The 25,913-nt window shown below is 39.8% G+C and overlaps 1 protein-coding gene across 1 annotated transcript in view; it reads right to left on the bottom strand.

Moving 5' to 3' along the window:
• LOC139473602 (E3 ubiquitin-protein ligase rnf213-alpha-like) overlaps nucleotides 1-25,913 on the bottom strand; it is a 351,622-nt gene that overhangs the window by 140,597 nt on the left and 185,112 nt on the right. Inside the window, exons 27-38 of the mRNA XM_071256275.1 lie at nucleotides 24,828-25,026; nucleotides 23,049-23,283; nucleotides 22,781-22,924; nucleotides 8,655-8,763; nucleotides 8,285-8,450; nucleotides 7,406-7,574; nucleotides 5,619-5,737; nucleotides 4,869-5,064; nucleotides 4,579-4,706; nucleotides 4,338-4,458; nucleotides 3,595-3,833; nucleotides 3,009-3,091 (exon numbers count right to left, since the gene is read on the bottom strand). Coding sequence (XP_071112376.1) covers nucleotides 3,009-3,091; nucleotides 3,595-3,833; nucleotides 4,338-4,458; nucleotides 4,579-4,706; nucleotides 4,869-5,064; nucleotides 5,619-5,737; nucleotides 7,406-7,574; nucleotides 8,285-8,450; nucleotides 8,655-8,763; nucleotides 22,781-22,924; nucleotides 23,049-23,283; nucleotides 24,828-25,026 — 1,908 coding nt within the window. The remainder of the gene's footprint in view (nucleotides 1-3,008; nucleotides 3,092-3,594; nucleotides 3,834-4,337; nucleotides 4,459-4,578; nucleotides 4,707-4,868; nucleotides 5,065-5,618; nucleotides 5,738-7,405; nucleotides 7,575-8,284; nucleotides 8,451-8,654; nucleotides 8,764-22,780; nucleotides 22,925-23,048; nucleotides 23,284-24,827; nucleotides 25,027-25,913) is intronic.

A 25,913-nucleotide genomic window follows, 5' to 3' on the forward strand; every position in this document is an offset into this window, starting at 1 on the left:
ACGTCATTGATTACCATGACGTCACAATCAAATCACATCACTAATGGCTCTGCTACTGAAGCTGTTAGTAGTACTTTTTACTCTTAAGACACTGCTTATAACTTTCTACAAACTGAAAAAGTTGGAAGAATGATGTTGGATGATAAATAAAATCTCACCCTCGTGTCTTTTGATATCAAATATATCAACACTTGTTGATAAAAGTGGAAAAAATCCTCGGCAAGCCTCGGAGTTTTCCCACTTTTATCAACTCGTGTTGATATATTTGATATCAAAAGACACTCGGGTGAGATTCTCTATTTGCCAAGAATCTTTGAAACGGCGAGAAACCTCACTTCTTGCAAGTATCAGATAACTAGATGCAGATAATTTGGGAGATGGGGGAAATTATTCCTGATGATAAGTAGTATTCTAAGATTGGAGTACCGTGGCCAAAGCCGACATAAATCCCTCAATGTTGCCATTGAAATTGAAATTGAATTGAAATTTGTTATCTTGGTGCAAGTGTAGGAGGAAGTCCACCATAGGTGTAGTTATATCCCCATTTCCAAATCCTTGTCATTGTCTCCACTGACAGAACTTATCCATTCTGTTGTTGAAGAAGATGAAGGTTTCCAAGATTGCGCCACAGCTGTAGATGCAGACTTGGAGAAGCCGGAAGCCTGTAGAATTTCCAGGCGTGAAGATAAAGACTGAGTAGATTGTTGGAGAGGATGTCCGATTGAGGCTGACGGAGAAGATATTGTTGAAGACTGAGCTTGAGAAACCTTAGCTGATTCAACCAGATCATGGCCATGAGGATGACTATATGTGAGTTCCAACTTCTGAAGAACCTTGTAAAGGAGAGGATAAGGCACCCACCTAAAGTGCCTGAATATCTGGTACTGGACTGACATACACTGGGAGTTTGGGTTCAGGCAAGTTGCAAAGAGATCCAGATTGAGAGTGTCCCAGACTGATGAAATCCAAGCAAACAACTCTGAATGAATCCTCCCTTGTTTTGGTGAAAGACTGTCTGCCAAGAAGTTGAATTTCCCCAGAATATGCCTTGCTTGCATATACTGCAGTTGATCAAGTCTGCCAAGGCAAAATAACAGTGTAGTCTCTGTTATCAATCCAGCGGACCTCATTACTCCTTGTCTCTGAATGTAGGCTACCACTGTGGTATTATCTGTAGCTAGGAGGATGGATGCCAAGCACAGGAGGTACTGGCCGGGACACAAGGTCTGGCCACTGATGGAAGTGGAACTTGTGTCTGTCTGTTTTGACGTTTAGGACCCAGTGGTGGGATGTGATCTGCTTCCAACTTTTGAGTTGAGGTAAGGTTGAAGCCTGGTAACTTAGAATCTAAGGCCAAAACAGTGTCAATAGGATCTGATGTGTTTAAATGGGTTGGATTTGGACTGGCAGAGATGGGGATTCAAACCTTCCGCCGGACTTCCTCTATATCCACTTCCCCTACGTTTCTGGCCAATGATAGAGGGACATTTTGTTGAGGTAAAGGTACATCTTTCCACCTGCTGTCTTCAAAAGATTCTCTCCCAGACAGAACAAATTTTTTGACAGCCTCTCAAAAAGGGTTGTCTTGGTAAGATTCTTTTAGTCTCTTGCATGAAAGGCCGACTTGTGTGCCTTGACCACCAAGTTAAAAGGTAGAGTACTGTATTTCTAAGGAATATCCTGGCAGACCTCTTCCACAACCTTGATGAGCTTGTTATTAAACACCTATGGCAACAAGACAGCTTGAAGCACAACAGCTCCAGAAGGTCCTCCTGCATTTTAACAAAAGTGTATTCCAGCAACGAACCAGTTTACGTAAGCACTGCCTTCGTGTGATTATTTGCTCTAGATAAGTCAGTGACGCTGGCCAGATGGAAGCTGAGCTTGGTGTCAGAGCTATGGAGCAGCTTATAATATTCCTCGTCAATTGTGGGAGAATCCAGCAAAAGGCAATCATGAGTTAGGTACAAATTTTCATTGGCCTGGTTGAAAGCTTGAGTTCCATAGCTGGGCCAAGGTTGCAGATTACACTTATGGTAGGTTATGGCTGGGGTATAGTTTCTTCTTCAAGTTTAGGTCACAAGTCCTCCAAAGGTTTGGCAAACGAATGACCTGTCTCAAATCAACTTGAGGCAAATAAGTCCATATTATCTTCCCTATGGTTGAAATCTGTATCTGTCAGACGAGTCCCCATGCCCAGTTGGTAACCACAGTTGGTTACCATCATCCTAAATTTCCTCATAACCAGCCAGTATGGGTTTTGTCTCTAGCACAAACAGGAAAAGAAGTGACCTGTAGGCTACAAGTGCTACTGCGGGAACTAGTTGTGTAGTTGACAGAGAAGAGGACTAGAGGAATGACATAATATGGCATGCATTTATCATATACATGGCAGAACAAGCCGATTAAACAGAGAATATTTTACAAATTGCAGTACCATCTGGCATCCGTTATTGTGATTGTTGTCATTTAGCAGTTTAGAGTCTTTTTTGTGTACTGATGTTCTTTGGTACATATTGTTCTTTCTTTTGTTTGATTTGTTCATTGGTATTGTGTTGTATTTTTAGTTTTTTATTTGAATGTAAATAATGACGTTTATTTGTAACATTCATTCTTTATTCGTAATATTTGACTATTATTGCATACTTTTGTCCTTCATTTCAACTTTGTACTTTTTCACCAAAAATAGTACCATGGAATGACAAACTATCAAAAAATGTGCCAGGAAACTTGGACAAATTTCTTTAGGTGTTTCTATGAGCACACACAAAATGTACAAGGATTCTAGGCAGCTGTATGCTATTACTAGTACAACTGATTATAGTTAGTTAACAGTGAAGAGGACTTCTGTTGAAAATCTAAAGATTTGCTTACAATGTGATGACAACCAAAACAAAGAATTATAGCAATGATGTAATAGAGCTTTTTTATAGAGGAGTTATTTGCTGTGTCATTATGAAGTTTTTTCTTCATCTGGATCAGATCATCCAATAAAATAGTGATTTTACCTAGCTTATCTGTTGTCTTGTCAGCTTCAACATGATAGCCAAGTCCTGCTTTTTCAAGTCTCTGAATCAACTCATCAGAATGCCTGAAATGAATATTTGAAAATTTGTAAACATGCAATGGTCACAATTTACTTTGGGTAGGATGAAACTAGATATCTTTTCAGATTTGTGCACACTGTGGGCATAGTTGTGGTCTCTTACACCTTAATACTGGCTGATGTACACTGTTTCAGACAAAAATGGAGGAGATTGGGAAATTAATGAAAATCATTTTAGTTTTACTTATTGTTGCTGACTTTGGTTCTATCAAACCATAAACCAAACACTGAAAAAATGGCTTACATACTGTTTAATGTTCTGATATGCTATATCATAATATTTCTCCCTTCATTGGAAAGACTGAGTGACTGAGTGAATGATTTGGGTTTAATGTCACTTTGAATAGTATTCCAGCTATATCACATGATGTGGGAGGAAAGCCTGAAGTGATGCAGGTCAAAGACGTTTGGTGAAAGCCACGAGCATTTGAAGGAACAGGGACCCATTTCACAAAATAATTGTACCGCTATGACTATCGTAAACATACTTTCTGTAAGGATTGCAGGCAGCCACAATCTTGAGGTTTTCTGACAGTTTCAGTGGCTGTCCATCAATACAGCCATCACACATTATTTCCTTGATGAGTCCAATGGCTTCTGTTGTGTTTGCTTCATCAAAGAACAGCACAGTGTACATGTGTGGGTTCCTAGCCTTGTTAGCAATGGCAAGTTGTTCCGCATGCTTGACCTTTTTGATGATGTCGTCAGAGGTTGTGCCACCATGTACCTAGAAAATAGTCTCACAGCACTGTAGCTCCCTTTGACATGTTGTCATTGACTTAAAATGCCAACAAGCACAGCCACATAACATAAGTTGCTCTCAGATTTGTTATCAGTATTAATATAAAATATTTACTGCATAAGATTGAGCACTAATGGACAAATATGAAACCAAGTAACTTAATTTCAACGTTTCCTAATCAGTATGAATGAATGTAAGTTCTATTATTGTATAGCATTGTTGCAATACAAAACAGATTTCCTTTGGACAAAGTTTCAACTCTACACAGATTATATGCAAAATATAGAATGAGAATGTTTTGTGCCACTTTCAGCAGTGTTCCTGCTACAAAATGGCTTGGGACACAAAGAATGGCCTTCACACAGTGTGGGAAAATGAACTGGATCTCTGTCACGACCAACCAACATATTAACCACAAAGCAACAATCATCCCCACACAGCAATGTGAGTACCAATAACCTTATTTTACTTGTCTCATAATAGTTTTACCTTCATAATGACCATGTTTTCAATGTCAGAGCCTGGCATGCACTGTAGGGCACACATGAACTTGACCAGTCTTGTCTTCCCACATCCTGTCTCTCCCATGATTATCACTGGGATTCCACATCTGTAGAAGCGAATATTGACCTTCCATTATTTACCTACCTCACATATAACTTGCAGATTGCATGTATTATTTTACATAGCTGTCATTAAATTCAAATACAAAATCTTATCAAAAACTTACCTAAATCTCATGTAAATTGCAAGAATCTTCTTGACATTGTCTGTTGTCAGTTCATATGTGTCATCAGGATCATGTACAAAGTCAACACCTGGCATCACACTGCACAGCTTAGCCAATCGCTCAAGTCTGAAATTTGTCAAAGAAGCACATTAAAGTATATTGGAAAAAAGTATCAAACAGCAATTTTTAAAATTGCTAGATACTTATATTATCCTTTAACCATGATGACATCAAATGGCATTCATTACATTATATATCTAAAGAACATTAGATCACACTTCAACTTAACTTTGCATCTGATCAAAGTTCTCATTGATGTTGACCCTGTTTCTGATCAGTGCTTCCTGTAGTGGTTTGGGCACAAGATTTCTCTCCAGCACCCTCCCTGTCTGCTGGTCCACCATGTTCCCAGTCCAGCGGTCAATGTTGAAGCCAAGGAAAGTCATGGTCTGGCCATCAGGGTTGAAGAAAATGTAAGGGTGTGGGCTGGAAATAGTTATCTGTTAGGTTAGATATTGTTTATAGATTACAGTTAAAATCCTCTTTGTAAGAAATGTTAAATTATATGTAGCTAAGGAAAGTCATGGTGTGGCCATCAGGGTTGAAGAAAATGTATGGATGGGGCCTGGAAACAGTTTAGATATCTATTTTTTAGAATTTGTCTTTATATTCCATTCAAAATTCTTTTGCATCCAACACCATATCAGTGTCAGAAAATAAGGGGTGGGTGGGGTGGTCCTCGAGCTTTGAGGTTTGCTTCTACAGTATTTGAAACTATGGACCTCCTCAATCATGAAACAAGGTAATGACTAATACCCCTTTTTTGACTTTCATGCTTAATTTCAAACATTGTGTCTACAGTTACTTTAATATAAATACATTACTTTATTTAGGGAAGAGGCCTGAAGATGGAATTGAATATCATTTTGCAAGAACTTTGGGAAACTACAATAATATATTTCTTGTGACATAGAACAAGTGTTCCAACAAATAAAGCATGTAGTTGTGCACATAACATTTTCAGACATATAATATCAAACCTGCTTTCCCAAGTCCGCTTCATCTGAAACTGTGTGAGATCTTCTTCTTCTCTCTCTTGAACCTTCAGCTGGTCCAGTGGAGGCTCTTCGCTCATCACCAGTGACCTGGTAGCAAAGTCCTTGAGGCAGACAAAGACAAAATATTCTATTTGCAAACTTTGAGGTTTTACAAATGTGAAGTCTCTACACAATATTTCCCATACTTTCTGAAACTGATTTCTCAAGTATGCAAAAAATATGCCATATTAATATTAAATATAACCTCTAGTACCTTTACCTTTTTCAAAGTTTATTCCACAATGTAATCAGAACACAAGGGATCACATATGTGCAAAACATTATAAATGCAAAAGGGCTCCACAATACATGTTACTTATGGAGCAGTTCAAAAGTTAAAAAAAAGGATAAAATGTACCTTAGGGTTTGAGATATACCCCCATTTCTTAACTTAACAATGAAAATGTTGACATCCACCAAATGATTTCATAAAAAACAAGCATGAAATACTCATATCCCCCGCCAATATGACATGTCGGGTTGTGTGCAATGCATTAGCTCCTGTGAACTATGTTCGCTGGGCCTTTTTGTAAATGGCCTTATTGCAGCACTAAAAAGTTATTAATGGTGTTGTTTTTCCATCTGCAGTTAATGATGGAATATGTAACTGTATGTGTAATGAGTAAGGATGAGACATATGGACGAACAACTTCTTTATTACAATTAGGAGTGATGGTTTCGGTGTAGGTTCTAAGACCTTTATCAAGCAAGTGAAGTACAGAGTATGGTTGACAATAATATATAGTGTTTATACAGTTGAGTAGGTTTAAGATCAGTTACACTGTTGTATTTGTAATGAGCTGTGTTACTGAAAGAAGTTAGTCAGTGAATGCAACAACTGTCTTCATGACACTTTTGGAGGAACATACACTCAAGCAATGCAGAATTTACCAACAAGAAAGGGGGCGGTCGGGTAGCCTAGTGGTTAAAGCGTTCGCTCGTCATGCCAAAGACCCGGGTTCGATTCCCGACATGGGTACAATGTGTGAAGCCCATTTCAGGTGTCCCCCGCCGTGATATTGCTGGAATATTGCTAAAAGCGGCGTAAAACCATACTCACTCACTCACCAACAAGAAAGGAAATGTATTCAATACTGTGAGATGACGTTATGTGCCAAGTTTGGTGAAGAAATATGGTACGGTTTTCAAGATCTCCTCCGGTCACGAAATGTGACGGAAGGACAGACGGATGGCACCCATTCCTATATCCCCCTTCCACTTCGTGGCGGGGGATAAAAAACATAAATCACAGTACCATTCCACAAATATTCTCAAAACAGCACAACAAGTAATAGTGCTACTCCAACACACCATGAATGTGTTGTGAACAGGCATGACCTTTCATGTATTTCATCTCGTTTTACCTATGATAGTTATGGTTCATTTTCTGAGTAAAAATATCACAATTATAGAGCTGTGATCATCATTTATTGACTTTAACTGTGCAAAACCTGAAAAGTTAATTCAACAAATGCATCCCCACCCTAAAAACAAAAACAAGAAATAATTAATTCATTAATGTTTCACCTTCTTTAAACTTTTGAACTGCTCCCTTATGGTACTTTCTACATTAACAATAGCAAAACAAATAAATACTCAACCATTTGGACAATATGTGTTCATGCTGTCATTATGTTATCACACAGATGTTTTGTGTGATGATCTAGAATCAAATAGTCATGGAAGAACAAGAAGTCATTGTGATGGTCATAATTAATCTGCACACTTACCCTTGACATCTGGATAAGGAAGTGCAGCACCAACACAGGGAAGCCAGGCAGATCCTCCAAAATGAGGTCTGAACAGAAGATGGAGCTCTCAAAGTCCACCAGCTGAGTATTCAGGAACCACACAAAGTTGTGAAGCTCAGACCAAGCTGGGTCCGGTACTCCACAGTGTCTGAAGTTGAAAATAATATCTAAGTTTGAAGACTTATTACAAAACAGGAGTCCAGTGTAGGATATCATAGTAATAGAATCATATACAAGTTGATTATAAAACAAATAAATTAGGCTAAAAAAGAAATCTTGGTTCTCAGGCGCAGCCCCCTTCACAAAGTCAGCCGCACGTTTTGTTTTACTTCCATTTTTTTTCATTTTTATATTTTTTAAATCCTTAAATATTCCAAAACCAACAGTAGTCAAATATTGTATTCCAATAATTTACTCATCAAAGTAGGGAGGCCCTTTCCCAGGTTGATTGTGCACAATTTTGTATTTGGTTACACAATTGTTCATTTGGTTACATACTAGTTTGAACAACCAAAACAACCAAAACAAACCAAAGATACCACCCACCCACAATATATTTTCAAAAACCATTGCCTGAAGACCAATTCTTCTATTTATTAAGCCTTATATGAAAACATAGCTATCACTTGCAAAGTGTTGAATTCATAATTCGGTGATATCAACAATAAATCTCAGGAAACAATCAAGCCCCAGCACTCACTTAAAAAGGACACTGAGACTTCTTGTTGTGACCCTTCTGGCACAGCTGAGTTGATTTCATGTATAAGCTTATCAACAACATAAAGTGTCCACATATGGTATAGCATTTAGACAAGATACTAAAGAGGCATATACTGGGCTAGATTAACATATGCTTACTGTAACAGAGTAGCTAAGCAGTCTTCCTGGGTCCTTTCTGGTTCCTTGGGATCAATATCAGACACATTGTGTTTGGTGCCCCATCTTTTAAGGTATTGGTAAGGCCTTTGAAAAGCCTCACTTTCAAACTCCTTTTGATCAAATGTACTGTCATGTTCTCTAAATTCTATAAAATGAATGGAAGACAAGCGATTTTAGTTATAACAGATCATACTGTATACAACACATGCTTTGCAAAGGTGCATTTGTGTTCAGACATACCAGTTGCTCTTCAATTGTTCAACACAGCAAACATCAATAGCTAACAAAAGTAGGCATTTTGTGTGCATCATCATCAAAATTCAATTGTTTAAAAAATAAATCATATTACGTTTAGGGATGGTGTCTTCTGTGAGTATTTGCAGGGTGTCTTGAGGAGACCAGCAGTAGACATCAGGCAGAATCTCTAATATGGTATGGATCAGATGCTGACTGGCTCTCTAAGAGAAAATAAATGTAATTAGTACAAACTACTAAATGCCTTTATTGCACATATCCAAACCATAGGCTAATTACTGCTGGAACTCAATCAGCCCTGTAACTAAATCACCCCCTCAACACACAGTTCTCACACTGGGGGGCCACAAGCGTCATCCCTCCTTTGTTCTATAGTCAGCCATTGGCATACCAGCTCTCTTCAAGTACACATGTTTCTCTGCATCTAATCACTTTTGCTTTGTTTGTTTTGCTTTGTTCACAATCACACTTGGTTTTTCCTGATTCAAATACCATCAATTTCACCAATCACTGTATCGGATCTATTTCGTACCACTCCCGAAGTTCATCCTAGGCACATATACCACTTGTTTATTACCGTCTTCATAAAGTCAACTTTCTGCGATGCCTCCAAAGAGAAAAGCAGCCATCAACCACAAACTCATGAGAGGAGACAAGCATTTTAACTTGTTTGATAGGCATTACATGTACTTAGAAGTTGACGGGTGACAAGGTAGACACAATTTTATGGATAACAACTTCTTAGTAAAAAGCGACGTTTCTGTATCCTTATACTGTTGTCAAGCAGGACTGAATCAGGGACAAAGTACAGAATATATACAGTAGGTCATGAACAGAGCCATCCAGTCCATCATAAGCTAGCTTAACTTGATGTGCAGGGCTATACGAATGGCAAGGGCCTTCCGCCGTAGGCTAATCGACCTGCTAAGCAAAGGTAACCAACCATTTCACCACATTAGGATTACCAACTGGGTCAAGGAAGACTTACAAATTTCATTGTTTATTTTAATTCCTTTTTTTCTTCAGTAAGCTTTTATTTCAGGTACAAGCAGAGCAGCATGTATATATGTTATTAAACCTGTGTATATGTAAAAAAAATAGTTCAACAATGCTTATATATATGTAAATGAATGTTCTAATGATGCTTACATAATTATGTAAATAAACATGTCTTACAGATAACTATATATGAGAAGGCATGTCTCAACAATAAACAATGTTGAGGTGTGCACGGTTCTTGTGGGCTAGTTTATGTTGGACAAATAATTGCCATGTAAATTGGCCCAATGGTAGTTGACCTTCAGGCTGGTGGCGGTAGCTGCCACAGTGCTTTTACTAATTTGGCAAGGCAGTGGTCGTTGCTAATTGCCTTTGGCAATCCTAGTTGCCATGGCAATGGTAGGTTTTAGTGTACTTAACTAGCAGTTTAGTAGTCCACTGGTACCTACACACCCTCGGTCATGTCGTGTTGTTATTATAGGCTCAGGCATCGGTTTGGTAGCCTGTGCCTCACCTTTGGCATATTACATGTTAATTGCATCAGTGAAAACAGAAACATAGGCTAACCTATGTCCTGTCAGACATCTGTATGAAGATCTCTGTTACGTTATGTAAAGATTAGAGTTACTTCCCCTGAACCACTACCAGAGGGCACTGAAGCACAACCTTATGTCTTTCTGAATGAGCCAGACTGACTCTGTGGTCTACTGGTAGAGCATCTACCCAGAGACCATATAATAGAGGGACGGCCCTCTAGCCTATGCGCGATACCATCAGTGCTACGGCTTGTACTGCGCAGCCTGTCCGGAAGCGAGCAGAAACGCGTTCACTGCAGTCATCGTTGTCGCCTTTTTTTCCCATGCAAAAGATATATTTTACAATACAAAATTACACTCATGTATTTCTTAACATTGTTAACATTACAACTGAGATTTGTTGGTGCCCTAAAGCATGTCGTTGTCACTGTATTTGGTGACTGTGATCATGCTTCGTCTTTGTCCGAGAGAACAAAATGGCACACATGTAAAATCGTCAAAAGTGCAGATTTTGATTTTCAATAACGGCCTCTAATTGGCAATGAAAGTCCTTGATTACCGAGGTGTATAAAAAGGAAATATGTTAAAAATTGGCTTAGTGCCATTTACAGATTTCAGATTTTGACTCCAGAAATGGGACTAAATCTGACTTTTCCCGAAATAATTACACCACAACTCTTAATTTTCGCATGCTTTCAGATGAATGTGTTCCTTTCATCGGTCCTGAATTAAATAGTTTTACATTCATCACGATTTCCCCTTTGGCTTGGTATCAAAGTTATTTAGGTACGATCGGTAGTTTAATTGTATGATTTTTGGCGCAAGGCCATATTTTACATCACATATAGCAGACGAAATAACATGCATTTTGTCTGTGATTATCATCCGCATATATCTTTTGAAACATTATACAAAGTGACTTATATTGTATGATATTAGAATTGTTTTTGTAAGACGCGTATTTTTTTTACCATTGCTTTCGCCATTTTTCTTAAGTTTAACTTTGTTTCAGTTAGGCTTCTATCACATATCGCGCATATACTACATACTACAATACTACATATTTGTTATCTTCTGAAGATTTTGTCTGTATTAATCATGACTACATTTAATCAGTTATTTATTTTATGCCCGCGTAAATATTGATTATGAGCAAAATGATCTTGGCCTAAACCCAATCATAATAATGTAAATATGATGAAGGTACTACTTACTTTGTGTATGTACACAACAATGAAAACATCATACAAAAATAAAAATCCGTTACATGAAATATTTGTATTATAAAATTATCATTTGCTTTGTAAATGCCAAGAAAAAAGAAGGATTATATCGGCAGTTGTCGGTAGAGAAGTTCCAGACAACAAGGTCGAAGGTGTCAGACTTATCTCGCTCCAGCAAACCCTATTATCACTGCTAGCCCCAAACTGGCATTAACCAATAACATTTGATTCTTTCGAAGCCCATTGTCAGACACATCGAAAATTCATTTAACAACGCTCGTAGTTTAATGTGTATTTTTAATTCATTGAAACTATTAGCATTATAAAATAGTAGCGAATTTACATGAAATAAAAACATTAATATGGCGTCATTTTTTTCTGGCTAATAGTAAAGCATTTTCACCAGTCGGTGATCATGCATTTTTGCAAGTAAATCTAGTAAATCTTATTATAAGATACGAAGTTAATCTGGAGATATATTTTGTGAACATCGGGAATATGGTGATATGTTACAAGTGTCTTCCCTGCTTCTGAATGAGTTTTATTTACACTTCCTGAGTTCCTGTGCAATTTACCGGATCGTAGTTTTCTGTGGCGTTCGTAGTAGATTTGGTATATTTGTTTATTTATAATAGTTAACAATTGCAGCATAAAATGAGATATGTAAATTGAAATAAATTGCCTGGAAGACACACGTGTTCAGCAAATAATTTGCAGCCAACTGGCATGTGCTAATGAGAGATATCATACAAAACATTTTGTAATCTGCTAAGAGACGTCCTTTCATTGGATTGTCGCTGGTCGTAGTCGGAGAAATCTCGGATAAGGGAATTAACTCTTACCCCGGATATTATGTAATATTGTTTACGTGGTTACCAGAATGGTCAGTTGTGAATGTCTGCGCATCTATTGCGCATCTGCAGCGGTACAGGGAGGTTAACAGCAGGGTGTCGGGGTGTATCAGTTACATGCCAGACCGTAGCGCTGATGGTTAGTGATAAACTGTTGGTGAGGGCCGTCCCTCTATTATATGGTCTCTGATCTACCTGGAGAGTGGAAGGTCGGGGGTTCGAGCCCCAGGCAGGTCATATACCAAAAGAGTTTAAAAGATGGTATTTGTTACCCTGCCTGATTCTCGGAATTATAATGGGGCTAAAAATAAGGACTGATCAGTTCAGAATCAGTATACTGTGTTTGAGTGGGTATTCATGTTCAACTGAGGGATGGTATCTCAGTGGGCTAGCACTATAAAATTAGTATTTGTCTGGAGTAGTCCAAGCAGCCACACACACACACATGTTGTATACAAGTGCATTAATCTTGTGCATTAGCCACATTTCAACTCACATCTGAGAGAGCCATATAAGTCTACAATGAAGTTGAGACTGATCAATCATGAGTTATTTTCATCTTAATACCCAGAGCACTTGCAATTATTGCAATACCTGTACATAGTTAATTCTGAGGGACAGAATTCTTTTAGGAATCAGAAATGCAAGCACAATAATCTCTTCTGAGAGAAAGAGGGGCACAACACTAGAGAGATGCATTGACATATGCAAAACAGCTACGAATGATTCTGCACATTCTAAGAAAATGAGATCACAATTGGTCAATGCTGTAGCTTCCGTGGGAAAAGTGAAAACAAGGTCAAAGAAAAGGCGCGGCAGTCAGAATAGCCAAAGTAAAAGAGTCACTTATGTGGGTTTAAACATATTCTCAAGAAATGAAATGCCCTGCATGTTGTTTTTTTTGCAGATAAAAATCACATTGCTCTAAAGTGCACAAAGCAGTACAGAAAGTTCACATGGTGAATAATGACAGAGGAGGAATGGTTTCACTCAATCAGGACTGACAACCCCAAACAACTTAAACATTGTGTGCTTGTGAATGGAACTGAAGTTATTTTCCAAGCTGACACAGGTGCCACTGTCAACATAATACCAGCTGTAATTCTGGATCATGAGACAGCTAATTTGTCTATGACTGCAAAGAACCTTACAGGATGAGAAACAATACTAAACTAACCAACATCGCCACTGCACTGTGAGGAACCCAGCCTAAAAGATGAAATTTGTAGCTGTGGAAGATCATTTTATACCTCTTCATGGATTAAAATCGGTCACTCAAATGAAGCTTATTACTGTGAATAAAGAGAACTTTGAAAGAGTTGCATTTTAGTCTACAGATGATTAATATGCTGTGGTGTATTTGATGGCAAACTTGGTGTTTTTGAAACTCCAGTTCACCTGAAAGTTGACAAGACCTTCAACCCAGTTGTGATGGAAAGGACTCTTATCAGGAGATTTACCAGGATCCTTGGAGCTGAATTGAGCTTTATGCCATAAACACTTCCTGTCTTTCCTGACTCCATGACCTGAGCCAATCCAGGGTCTTCTCCAAAGCTGATTTTTCATCAGGTTTCTGGCATGTGCCACTTGATGAAGAATCATTCATGCTTACCCCCTTTCAAACGTGCTTTGGGTGTTACAGATGGCTCTGACTACCCTCTGGCTTGTCTGTATCCTCAAAAATCTTCCAAAAGAAACTGGTTGACGCCCTAGAGGGTCTTCCTGACATCATATGTAATTGCAGATGACATCTTTATATATTGATAGGTTGACGAAGACCATGATCAATGCATGGATGGATTCCTGATCCGACACAGAGAAATGAATATAAAGCTAAATCATGACAAACTGCAGCTTCACATGAGCAGGATCACTTTCAAATGACATCTCAAAACAAAAGATTCCAGACTGATCCTGGGAAAGTGCGAGCCATTTGGGATATACAGGCACCTCAGAATGTAGCAAACTGGGACTTATCAATCACCTCTTGAAGAGCCTTCGTGATATCACAGAAGCAACAGCACTTATTAGATACCTGTCAAAGAAAGACGTCCCATGGCTAAGGTCTGAAACAGAGCAGACATCGTTTGAACATGTCAAACAGATGGTTACGAAGACTCCAGTGCTGACATTTTCTGATCACAAGGTGCTGATAGTAGAAAATGATGCATGCAAATATGTTCTAGGATCTGTCCTTCTCCAAGACGGCAAGCCTGTGGGCTATGCCAGCAGACCACTTACTGGAAATCAAGAGAATTAAAAATCCACAAATAGCAAAAGGAACCACTTCAGGATCTGTTTGATATGTCTGCCAAGTTATGTTGAAAGATACTGAACATTTTTTTAGTTGTGCTCTGGAAATATAATCTACCCCTTAATGAGACAAAGTACAAATTGTTTCCATGGGAATTGAGAAAAATATAAATGCCCCAAATCTGTAAATAGCAAAAGGCACTACTTCAGGATCTGTTTGATATGTCTGCCAAGTTGTGTTGAAAGATACTGAACATTTTTTGTAGTTGTGCTCTGGAAATATAAAAAAAGAGCAAACTCTGAAAAGACAGTGGATCCATACAGCTAGTTGGTGTGGAATTACTACCTTGTTTCAAATTGCACAAGCTGAAATATGCTACAATCAATTTTTCAGAAAATTTGATTATGCAATAGGTGTAAATTAAGTAAACCCAAATTGCACATCATCAGTCAAATAGTACGAAGAAAGGGTAACTCACAACCTCGATTTGTTACAGATAATGATCAGCTATTAGATTGTTGTATTTAGCTACTGAAATGGGAGAAGTTTTTTTATCAATCCCCCAAAATACCTTTACAATTTCAGAAGCTGGTCAGGCAAAGAACATTCAGAATCTTTAGCCCTACCAAAATTTACCTTGCCATAGTCAAGCTGGCAGATGGCTTTTTCCTACACAGCAAGTAATGAGTTCTCAATCATGAGATTTTTTCTTCTTAATACTCCGTGCATTGAAATGTAACAGTGTCTACCAGATACACAGTATAACAAACAACCTTTCACTCTCCAGATATTGACAGATACATACCCTGTCCTGTCTGACATCTGTGATGGGGATGGTCTCCATCAGATACACAGTATTACATACAGCCTTTCACACTCCAGATATTGACAGATACATACCCTGTCCTGTCTGACATCTGTGATGGGGATGGTCTCCACCAGATACACAGTACCAGGGTATTACATACAGCCTTTCACTCTCCCGATGACAGATACATACCCTGTCCTGTCTGACATCTGTGATGGTCCCCACCAGATACACAGTATTACATACAGCCTTTCACTCTCCAGATATTGACAGATACATACCCTGTCCTGTCTGACATCTGTGATGGGGATGGTCTCCACCAGATACACAGTATTACATACAGCCTTTCACTCTCCAGATATTGACAGATACATACCTTGTCCTGTCTGATATCTGTGATGGGGATGGTCTCCACCAGATACACAGTATTACATACAGCCTTTCACTCTCCAGATATTGACAGATACATACCTTGTCCTGTCTGACATCTGTGATGGGGATGGTCTCCACCAGATACACAGTATGACATACAGCCCTTCACACTCCAGATATTGACAGATACATACCTTGTCCTGTCTGACATCTGTGATGGGGATGGTCTCCACCAGATACACAGTATTACATACAGCCTTTCACTCTCCAGATATTGACAGATACATACCCTGTCCTGTCTGACATCTGTGCTGGTCTCCACCAGATACACAGTATTACATACAGCCCTTCACACTCCAAATATTGACAGATACATAACATGTCCTGTCTGACATCTGTGATGGGGATGGTCTCCACCAGATACACAGTATTACATACAACCTTTCACTCTCCAGATATTGACAGATACATACCTTGTCCTGTCTGATATCTGTGATGGTCTCCACCAGATACACAGTATTACATACAGCCTTTCACTCTCCAGTATTGACAGATACATACCTTGTCCTGTCTGACATCTGTGATGGTCTCTACCAGATACACAGTATAACATACAACCTTTCACTCTCCAGATATTGACAGATACATATCCTGTCCTGTCTGACATCTGTGATGGGGATGGTCTCCACCAGATACACAGTATTACATGCAGCCTTTCACTCTCCAGATATTGACAGATACATACCCTGTCCTGTCTGATATCTGTGATGGTCGCCACCAGATACACAGTATTACATACAGCCTTTCACTCTCCAGATATGGACAGATACATACCTTGTCCTGTCTGACATCTGTGATGGGGATGGTCTCCACCAGATACACAGTATTACATACAGCCCTTCACACTCCAGATATTGACAGATACATACTTTGTCCTGTCTGACATCTGTGATGGTCTCTACCAGATACACAGTATAACATACAACCTTTCACTCTCCAGATATTGACAGATACATATCCTGTCCTGTCTGACATCTGTGATGGGGATGGTCTCCACCAGATACACAGTATTACATGCAGCCTTTCACACTCCAGATATTGACAGATACATACCTTGTCCTGTCTGACATCTGTGATGGGGATGGTCTCCACCAGATACACTGTATTACATACAGCCCTTCACACTCCAAATATTGACAGATACATACCCTGTCCTGTCTGACATCTGTGATGGGGATGGTCTCCACCAGATACACAGTACCAGGGTATTACATACAGCCTTTCACTCTCCCGATGACAGATACATACCCTGTCCTGTCTGACATCTGTGATGGTCCCCACCAGATACACAGTATTACATACAGCCTTTCACTCTCCAGATATTGACAGATACATACCCTGTCCTGTCTGACATCTGTGATGGGGATGGTCTCCACCAGATACACAGTATTACATACAGCCTTTCACTCTCCAGATATTGACAGATACATACCTTGTCCTGTCTGATATCTGTGATGGGGATGGTCTCCACCAGATACACAGTATTACATACAGCCTTTCACTCTCCAGATATTGACAGATACATACCCTGTCCTGTCTGACATCTGTGCTGGTCTCCACCAGATACACAGTATTACATACAGCCCTTCACACTCCAAATATTGACAGATACATAACATGTCCTGTCTGACATCTGTGATGGGGATGGTCTCCACCAGATACACAGTATTACATACAACCTTTCACTCTCCAGATATTGACAGATACATACCTTGTCCTGTCTGATATCTGTGATGGTCTCCACCAGATACACAGTATTACATACAGCCTTTCACTCTCCAGTATTGACAGATACATACCTTGTCCTGTCTGACATCTGTGATGGTCTCTACCAGATACACAGTATAACATACAACCTTTCACTCTCCAGATATTGACAGATACATATCCTGTCCTGTCTGACATCTGTGATGGGGATGGTCTCCACCAGATACACAGTATTACATGCAGCCTTTCACTCTCCAGATATTGACAGATACATACCCTGTCCTGTCTGATATCTGTGATGGTCGCCACCAGATACACAGTATTACATACAGCCTTTCACTCTCCAGATATGGACAGATACATACCTTGTCCTGTCTGACATCTGTGATGGGGATGGTCTCCACCAGATACACAGTATTACATACAGCCCTTCACACTCCAGATATTGACAGATACATACTTTGTCCTGTCTGACATCTGTGATGGTCTCTACCAGATACACAGTATAACATACAACCTTTCACTCTCCAGATATTGACAGATACATATCCTGTCCTGTCTGACATCTGTGATGGGGATGGTCTCCACCAGATACACAGTATTACATGCAGCCTTTCACACTCCAGATATTGACAGATACATACCTTGTCCTGTCTGACATCTGTGATGGGGATGGTCTCCACCAGATACACTGTATTACATACAGCCCTTCACACTCCAAATATTGACAGATACATACCCTGTCCTGTCTGACATCTGTGATGGGGATGGTCTCCACCAGATACACAGTACCAGGGTATTACATACAGCCTTTCACTCTCCCGATGACAGATACATACCCTGTCCTGTCTGACATCTGTGATGGTCCCCACCAGATACACAGTATTACATACAGCCTTTCACTCTCCAGATATTGACAGATACATACCCTGTCCTGTCTGACATCTGTGATGGGGATGGTCTCCACCAGATACACAGTATTACATACAGCCTTTCACTCTCCAGATATTGACAGATACATACCTTGTCCTGTCTGATATCTGTGATGGGGATGGTCTCCACCAGATACACAGTATTACATACAGCCTTTCACTCTCCAGATATTGACAGATACATACCTTGTCCTGTCTGACATCTGTGATGGGGATGGTCTCCACCAGATACACAGTATGACATACAGCCCTTCACACTCCAGATATTGACAGATACATACCTTGTCCTGTCTGACATCTGTGATGGGGATGGTCTCCACCAGATACACAGTATTACATACAGCCTTTCACTCTCCAGATATTGACAGATACATACCCTGTCCTGTCTGACATCTGTGCTGGTCTCCACCAGATACACAGTATTACATACAGCCCTTCACACTCCAAATAATGACAGATACATAACATGTCCTGTCTGACATCTGTGATGGGGATGGTCTCCACCAGATACACAGTATTACATACAACCTTTCACTCTCCAGATATTGACAGATACATACCTTGTCCTGTCTGATATCTGTGATGGTCTCCACCAGATACACAGTATTACATACAGCCTTTCACTCTCCAGTATTGACAGATACATACCTTGTCCTGTCTGACATCTGTGATGGTCTCTACCAGATACACAGTATAACATACAACCTTTCACTCTCCAGATATTGACAGATACATATCCTGTCCTGTCTGACATCTGTGATGGGGATGGTCTCCACCAGATACACAGTATTACATGCAGCCTTTCACTCTCCAGATATTGACAGATACATACCCTGTCCTGTCTGATATCTGTGATGGTCGCCACCAGATACACAGTATTACATACAGCCTTTCACTCTCCAGATATGGACAGATACATACCTTGTCCTGTCTGACATCTGTGATGGGGATGGTCTCCACCAGATACACAGTATTACATACAGCCCTTCACACTCCAGATATTGACAGATACATACTTTGTCCTGTCTGACATCTGTGATGGTCTCTACCAGATACACAGTATAACATACAACCTTTCACTCTCCAGATATTGACAGATACATATCCTGTCCTGTCTGACATCTGTGATGGGGATGGTCTCCACCAGATACACAGTATTACATGCAGCCTTTCACACTCCAGATATTGACAGATACATACCTTGTCCTGTCTGACATCTGTGATGGGGATGGTCTCCACCAGATACACTGTATTACATACAGCCCTTCACACTCCAAATATTGACAGATACATACCCTGTCCTGTCTGACATCTGTGATGGGGATGGTCTCCACCAGATACACAGTACCAGGGTATTACATACAGCCTTTCACTCTCCCGATGACAGATACATACCCTGTCCTGTCTGACATCTGTGATGGTCCCCACCAGATACACAGTATTACATACAGCCTTTCACTCTCCAGATATTGACAGATACATACCCTGTCCTGTCTGACATCTGTGATGGGGATGGTCTCCACCAGATACACAGTATTACATACAGCCTTTCACTCTCCAGATATTGACAGATACATACCTTGTCCTGTCTGATATCTGTGATGGGGATGGTCTCCACCAGATACACAGTATTACATACAGCCTTTCACTCTCCAGATATTGACAGATACATACCTTGTCCTGTCTGACATCTGTGATGGGGATGGTCTCCACCAGATACACAGTATGACATACAGCCCTTCACACTCCAGATATTGACAGATACATACCTTGTCCTGTCTGACATCTGTGATGGGGATGGTCTCCACCAGATACACAGTATTACATACAGCCTTTCACTCTCCAGATATTGACAGATACATACCCTGTCCTGTCTGACATCTGTGCTGGTCTCCACCAGATACACAGTATTACATACAGCCCTTCACACTCCAAATATTGACAGATACATAACATGTCCTGTCTGACATCTGTGATGGGGATGGTCTCCACCAGATACACAGTATTACATACAACCTTTCACTCTCCAGATATTGACAGATACATACCTTGTCCTGTCTGATATCTGTGATGGTCTCCACCAGATACACAGTATTACATACAGCCTTTCACTCTCCAGTATTGACAGATACATACCTTGTCCTGTCTGACATCTGTGATGGTCTCTACCAGATACACAGTATAACATACAACCTTTCACTCTCCAGATATTGACAGATACATATCCTGTCCTGTCTGACATCTGTGATGGGGATGGTCTCCACCAGATACACAGTATTACATGCAGCCTTTCACTCTCCAGATATTGACAGATACATACCCTGTCCTGTCTGATATCTGTGATGGTCGCCACCAGATACACAGTATTACATACAGCCTTTCACTCTCCAGATATGGACAGATACATACCTTGTCCTGTCTGACATCTGTGATGGGGATGGTCTCCACCAGATACACAGTATTACATACAGCCCTTCACACTCCAGATATTGACAGATACATACTTTGTCCTGTCTGACATCTGTGATGGTCTCTACCAGATACACAGTATAACATACAACCTTTCACTCTCCAGATATTGACAGATACATATCCTGTCCTGTCTGACATCTGTGATGGGGATGGTCTCCACCAGATACACAGTATTACATGCAGCCTTTCACACTCCAGATATTGACAGATACATACCTTGTCCTGTCTGACATCTGTGATGGGGATGGTCTCCACCAGATACACTGTATTACATACAGCCCTTCACACTCCAAATATTGACAGATACATACCCTGTCCTGTCTGACATCTGTGATGGGGATGGTCTCCACCAGATACACAGTATTACATACAGCCTTTCAGTCTCCAGATATGGACAGATACATACCCTGTCCTGTCTGACATCTGTGATGGTCTCCACCAGATACACAGTATTACATACAGCCTTTCACTCTCCAGATATTGACAGATACATATCCTGTCCTGTCTGACATCTGTGATGGGGATGGTCTCCACCAGATACACAGTATTACATGCAGCCTTTCACTCTCCAGATATTGACAGATACATACCCTGTCCTGTCTGACATCTGTGATGGGGATGGTCTCCACCAGATACACTGTATTACATACAGCCCTTCACACTCCAAATATTGACAGATACATACCTTGTCCTGTCTGATATCTGTGATGGTCGCCACCAGATACACAGTATTACATACAGCCTTTCACTCTCCAGTATTGACAGATACATACCCTGTCCTGTCTGACATCTGTGATGGGGATGGTCTCCACCAGATACACAGTATTACATACAGCCTTTCACTCTCCAGATATTGACAGATACATACCTTGTGATGGTCGCCACCAGATACACAGTATTACATACAGCCTTTCACTCTCCAGATATGGACAGATACATACCCTGTCCTGTCTGATATCTGTGATGGTCGCCACCAGATACACAGTATTACATACAGCCTTTCACTCTCCAGTATTGACAGATACATACCCTGTCCTGTCTGACATCTGTGATGGGGATGGTCTCCACCAGATACACAGTATTACATACAGCCTTTCACTCTCCAGATATTGACAGATACATACCTTGTGATGGTCGCCACCAGATACACAGTATTACATACAGCCTTTCACTCTCCAGATATGGACAGATACATACCTTGTCCTATCTGACATCTGTGATGGGGATGGTCTCCACCAGATACACAGTATTACATACAGCCCTTCACTCTCCAGATATTGACAGATACATACCTTGTCCTGTCTGATATCTGTGATGGTCTCCACCAGATACACTGTATTACATACAGCCCTTCACACTCCAAATATTGACAGATACATACCCTGTCCTGTCTGACATCTGTGATGGGGATGGTCTCCACCAGATACACAGTATTACATACAACCTTTCACTCTCCAGATATGGACAGATACATACCCTGTCCTGTCTGATATCTGTGATGGTCGCCACCAGATACACAGTATTACATACAGCCTTTCACTCTCCAGATATGGACAGATACATACCTTGTCCTGTCTGACATCTGTGATGGGGATGGTCTCCACCAGATACACAGTATTACATACAGCCCTTCACACTCCAGATATTGACAGATACATACCTTGTGATGGTCGCCACCAGATACACAGTATTACATACAGCCTTTCACTCTCCAGATATTGACAGATACATACCTTGTCCTGTCTGATATCTGTGATGGGGATGGTCTCCACCAGATACACAGTATTACATACAGCCTTTCACTCTCCAGATATTGACAGATACATACCTTGTCCTGTCTGATATCTGTGATGGTCTCCACCAGATACACAGTATTACATACAGCCTTTCACACTCCAGATATTGACAGATACATACCTTGTCCTGTCTGATATCTGTGATGGTCTCCACCAGATACACAGTATTACATACAGCCTTTCACTCTCCAGATATTGACAGATACATACCCTGTCCTGTCTGACATCTGTGATGGGGATGGTCTCCACCAGATACAAGTCCAGGGGAGACTTGAGCCAGACATGTCCCATGTTGTTGCTGATACAGCCCAGAACCAGCAGGTTGAAGAGGAGATAGTCAACACCTTCCTGAACCTGCAACAGTCAACGTAACATTGTTTAACTGGTGATGTTTACATCCTCATTTCATTCAATGCGGATATATTTAGGCCTTCTAGTTGGAAACATGTTCAAGGATACTTGACACTACAAAGCTCACCTCATATGAGATGTCCAGGTGGAATATTCTTGGTAGGACTTGTCCAGGCTGAAGTGTATGATCCAGCAGTTTCTCTGCCACAGCCATTGTAGACACACTTTTCTCATACAGATGTATGGACACTGATGTAGCAGGGACTCTAGGGTTCAGACGCTGCAGTGCCTCCACCTGGCGCTTCTTGTACAAGGTCTTCCCCACACCAGCTCTCTTGGACTTGATCACTCGCACTGTGGAACTACAGAAAAAATAGCACAATTGTTTTGTTCCATTACAGTGCAAACACTATCTCATGGTTACTCATGAAACAACTCTAATTGACAGGTTCAAATTAATCACTCCCAAAATAAATACTTACTGAAGTTTTCAGTAATCATTCCAAGTTCTAATTTGAACAAATAAAAACAAATTCTGAGCTGAGGTTAACTTGTGCTGTATCAAATGACTTTCATTGACTTGTGTTCTGCTCAGAAATTTATTTCCCTCCCAAATGGATTACATAGTATTTTATCAAGATCAATAGAATCAATCAGATCTCAACATTCTGACATGCATGTAAGGTAAGTAAGATACTGCAAATGGTTCCCTGCTTTCCTTACATGCTTTCTATACCAAAGATGTGAATTAGTAATGGCACTTTTCAGAGCTTTTTATTTGAAAGAAAAGTTACGTACATGTATATCATTTACAAAATTCTAAATTTTAATTCCAAAACAAAACAGGAAAACATTCCAAAGAAAAACATTCCTGTATGTATGACGCTTTGTTTGCTTGTTTTTTTAATACTCTGTCAGTGTATGATATCACAATTAACCATGTATTATATCTCATGCGCTGACATTTCATAAAAAGTTTCACGAGTAATCCTCCAACTTGTTCCTGCATTTGAAGTTGTAATTAACCTGACTTCCCTTGTAAGTTGATGTTGACAAACAACATTAAATATGGAAATTTTGCATGGTTACTGTTTCTAGAATGCTGGCCATACCTATGTAAGTGGTCAATTCAAGGCCCTCCGACTAGGACCTGACATGTGCCTAAATACCTGCCCAGAGCGGATGGTATACTTATCAGAAACACTAACTGTTCTGCCTGTTTCCAATACTGATTGCTGGATTCAAGAATGAAGCACATGCCTTATCCAAGACTGAAAAATACTAGGCATTTGTGAGTGCAATGACTTTCATATTAGGGTCTATTATTGTATATTGCTACATGCAATTATTTTTACCCATTGTGTTGCCTTTTATGAATGTAAACAATATCCTGTGTATTTCAATAAAAATATGTTGATTGTCCATTGATCTTGCATGGTTATTTACTGATTTCACAATCTAGTTCTAGACAAGATCATTTTCCGAAAATACTTTCCAATTTTGAATTTTCAAACCTGAATGCATTACACTAAAGCCATCATGGGAGATCGTGTTCAATAAATTATTAATTTTGTTTTGTTTGTTTGTTTGTTTGTTGTTTAATTGTCCGCACTCAGCAATATTCAAGCTATACAACGACCATCTGTAAATAATCAAGTCTGGATCAGACAATGCAGTGATTGACATTATGAGCATTGAATTACACAATTCAAATATGATGACATATATCAACCAAGTCTGAGAGCCTAACCCTCCGATCCCATCAGTTGCCAGTTGCCATGACAGGCATGGGTTGCTGAAAACCTTAATTCTAACCCGAATCTTCATGAGGGTCCAGGTCAGTAATTTCCAAATGTTGCTTTGCGATAGTTGAAGAATCATAAAAGCAAAAGTTGAAAACACGTACCTTTCGAAATCTAATCCAGAGGCAGATGTCATTCCCCCTTTTTCATACTTCTGTGAAAACTTCAACTGCAGGTATTGTCTTATATCTTCCAAGTGTTGCAGTGGAGGTGGAGGGCATCTCTGTCTTTCAAGAGCTGCCACAATTCTTGCTTTGAACTCATTCTCAGTCGAACACAAAATCACAAGCCGATAGTCAAGACCTGAAATATGAAAAACACCATAACTACATGTGAAACATATAGCTGTAAGCATCCATACTTGGCTCCAATTGATATTCCTACGCATTGGATTACCCGGTATGCAGTTCGACATAAATGGAGGTTCATTTGGATGGTCTATGGTTTAAACATATTTATTTTCACAAAAGTGTGAAAATGGATTGGTAAACAAGCAAAGCGCTTATGTTAATACGGCTCCATTACACATAGGACATATTACAATAAATACATCAGTGAAGGTTAGATGTAACAAATAAATTGTACATGCCAAGCTCGATGTGTACATATAATAAATCTAATGGTCTAATGGATGGTCTATCATTTAGCTATATAGAAAACAAAAGCACTGGACAGATATTTTTCAAGATCACTTAGCATTCAGACATTTATATGTCTGCTCTTAAATAGCTTCCATTTTCAGAAAACACATTCTTACTTTTTAGAAGTTAAAACCAGAAAGTGTAACGGCTCAATTTCAGAAATTTAGTGTTTCCAGCTTGGATCATTTCACTGAAAACACTTTCTTTGTGCATTAGTATTTTAAAGCAAAGAGTTCAATGGTTCAAGCTCACTTTATAACAAATTATTTGCACTTCTCATTTGTATCATATTACTTCCAGTTTCGGAAAACACATTCTCATTTAAACCAGAGGGCCACAACATTCTAGCTCAGATTGTAAAAAAGTAATTAGTACTTCAGGTTTGTTCTTACTTACTTACATAAGGAATTTAACATGCGCTTTCCGACAAAGATCTACTGGCATAACCATGAGTTATACTATAAACAGGAAGTGACACATCCAAACCTCAATAAATCCTATAATTCTAAACCTATAAAAACACACAAACTTCTCCCCCCTCCACTTTTT

The sequence above is a fragment of the Haliotis cracherodii genome, unplaced genomic scaffold, assembly GCF_022045235.1.
Source record: "Haliotis cracherodii isolate W230 unplaced genomic scaffold, xgHalCrac1.p SCAF_3, whole genome shotgun sequence".
Lineage (NCBI taxonomy): Eukaryota > Metazoa > Mollusca > Gastropoda > Lepetellida > Haliotidae > Haliotis > Haliotis cracherodii.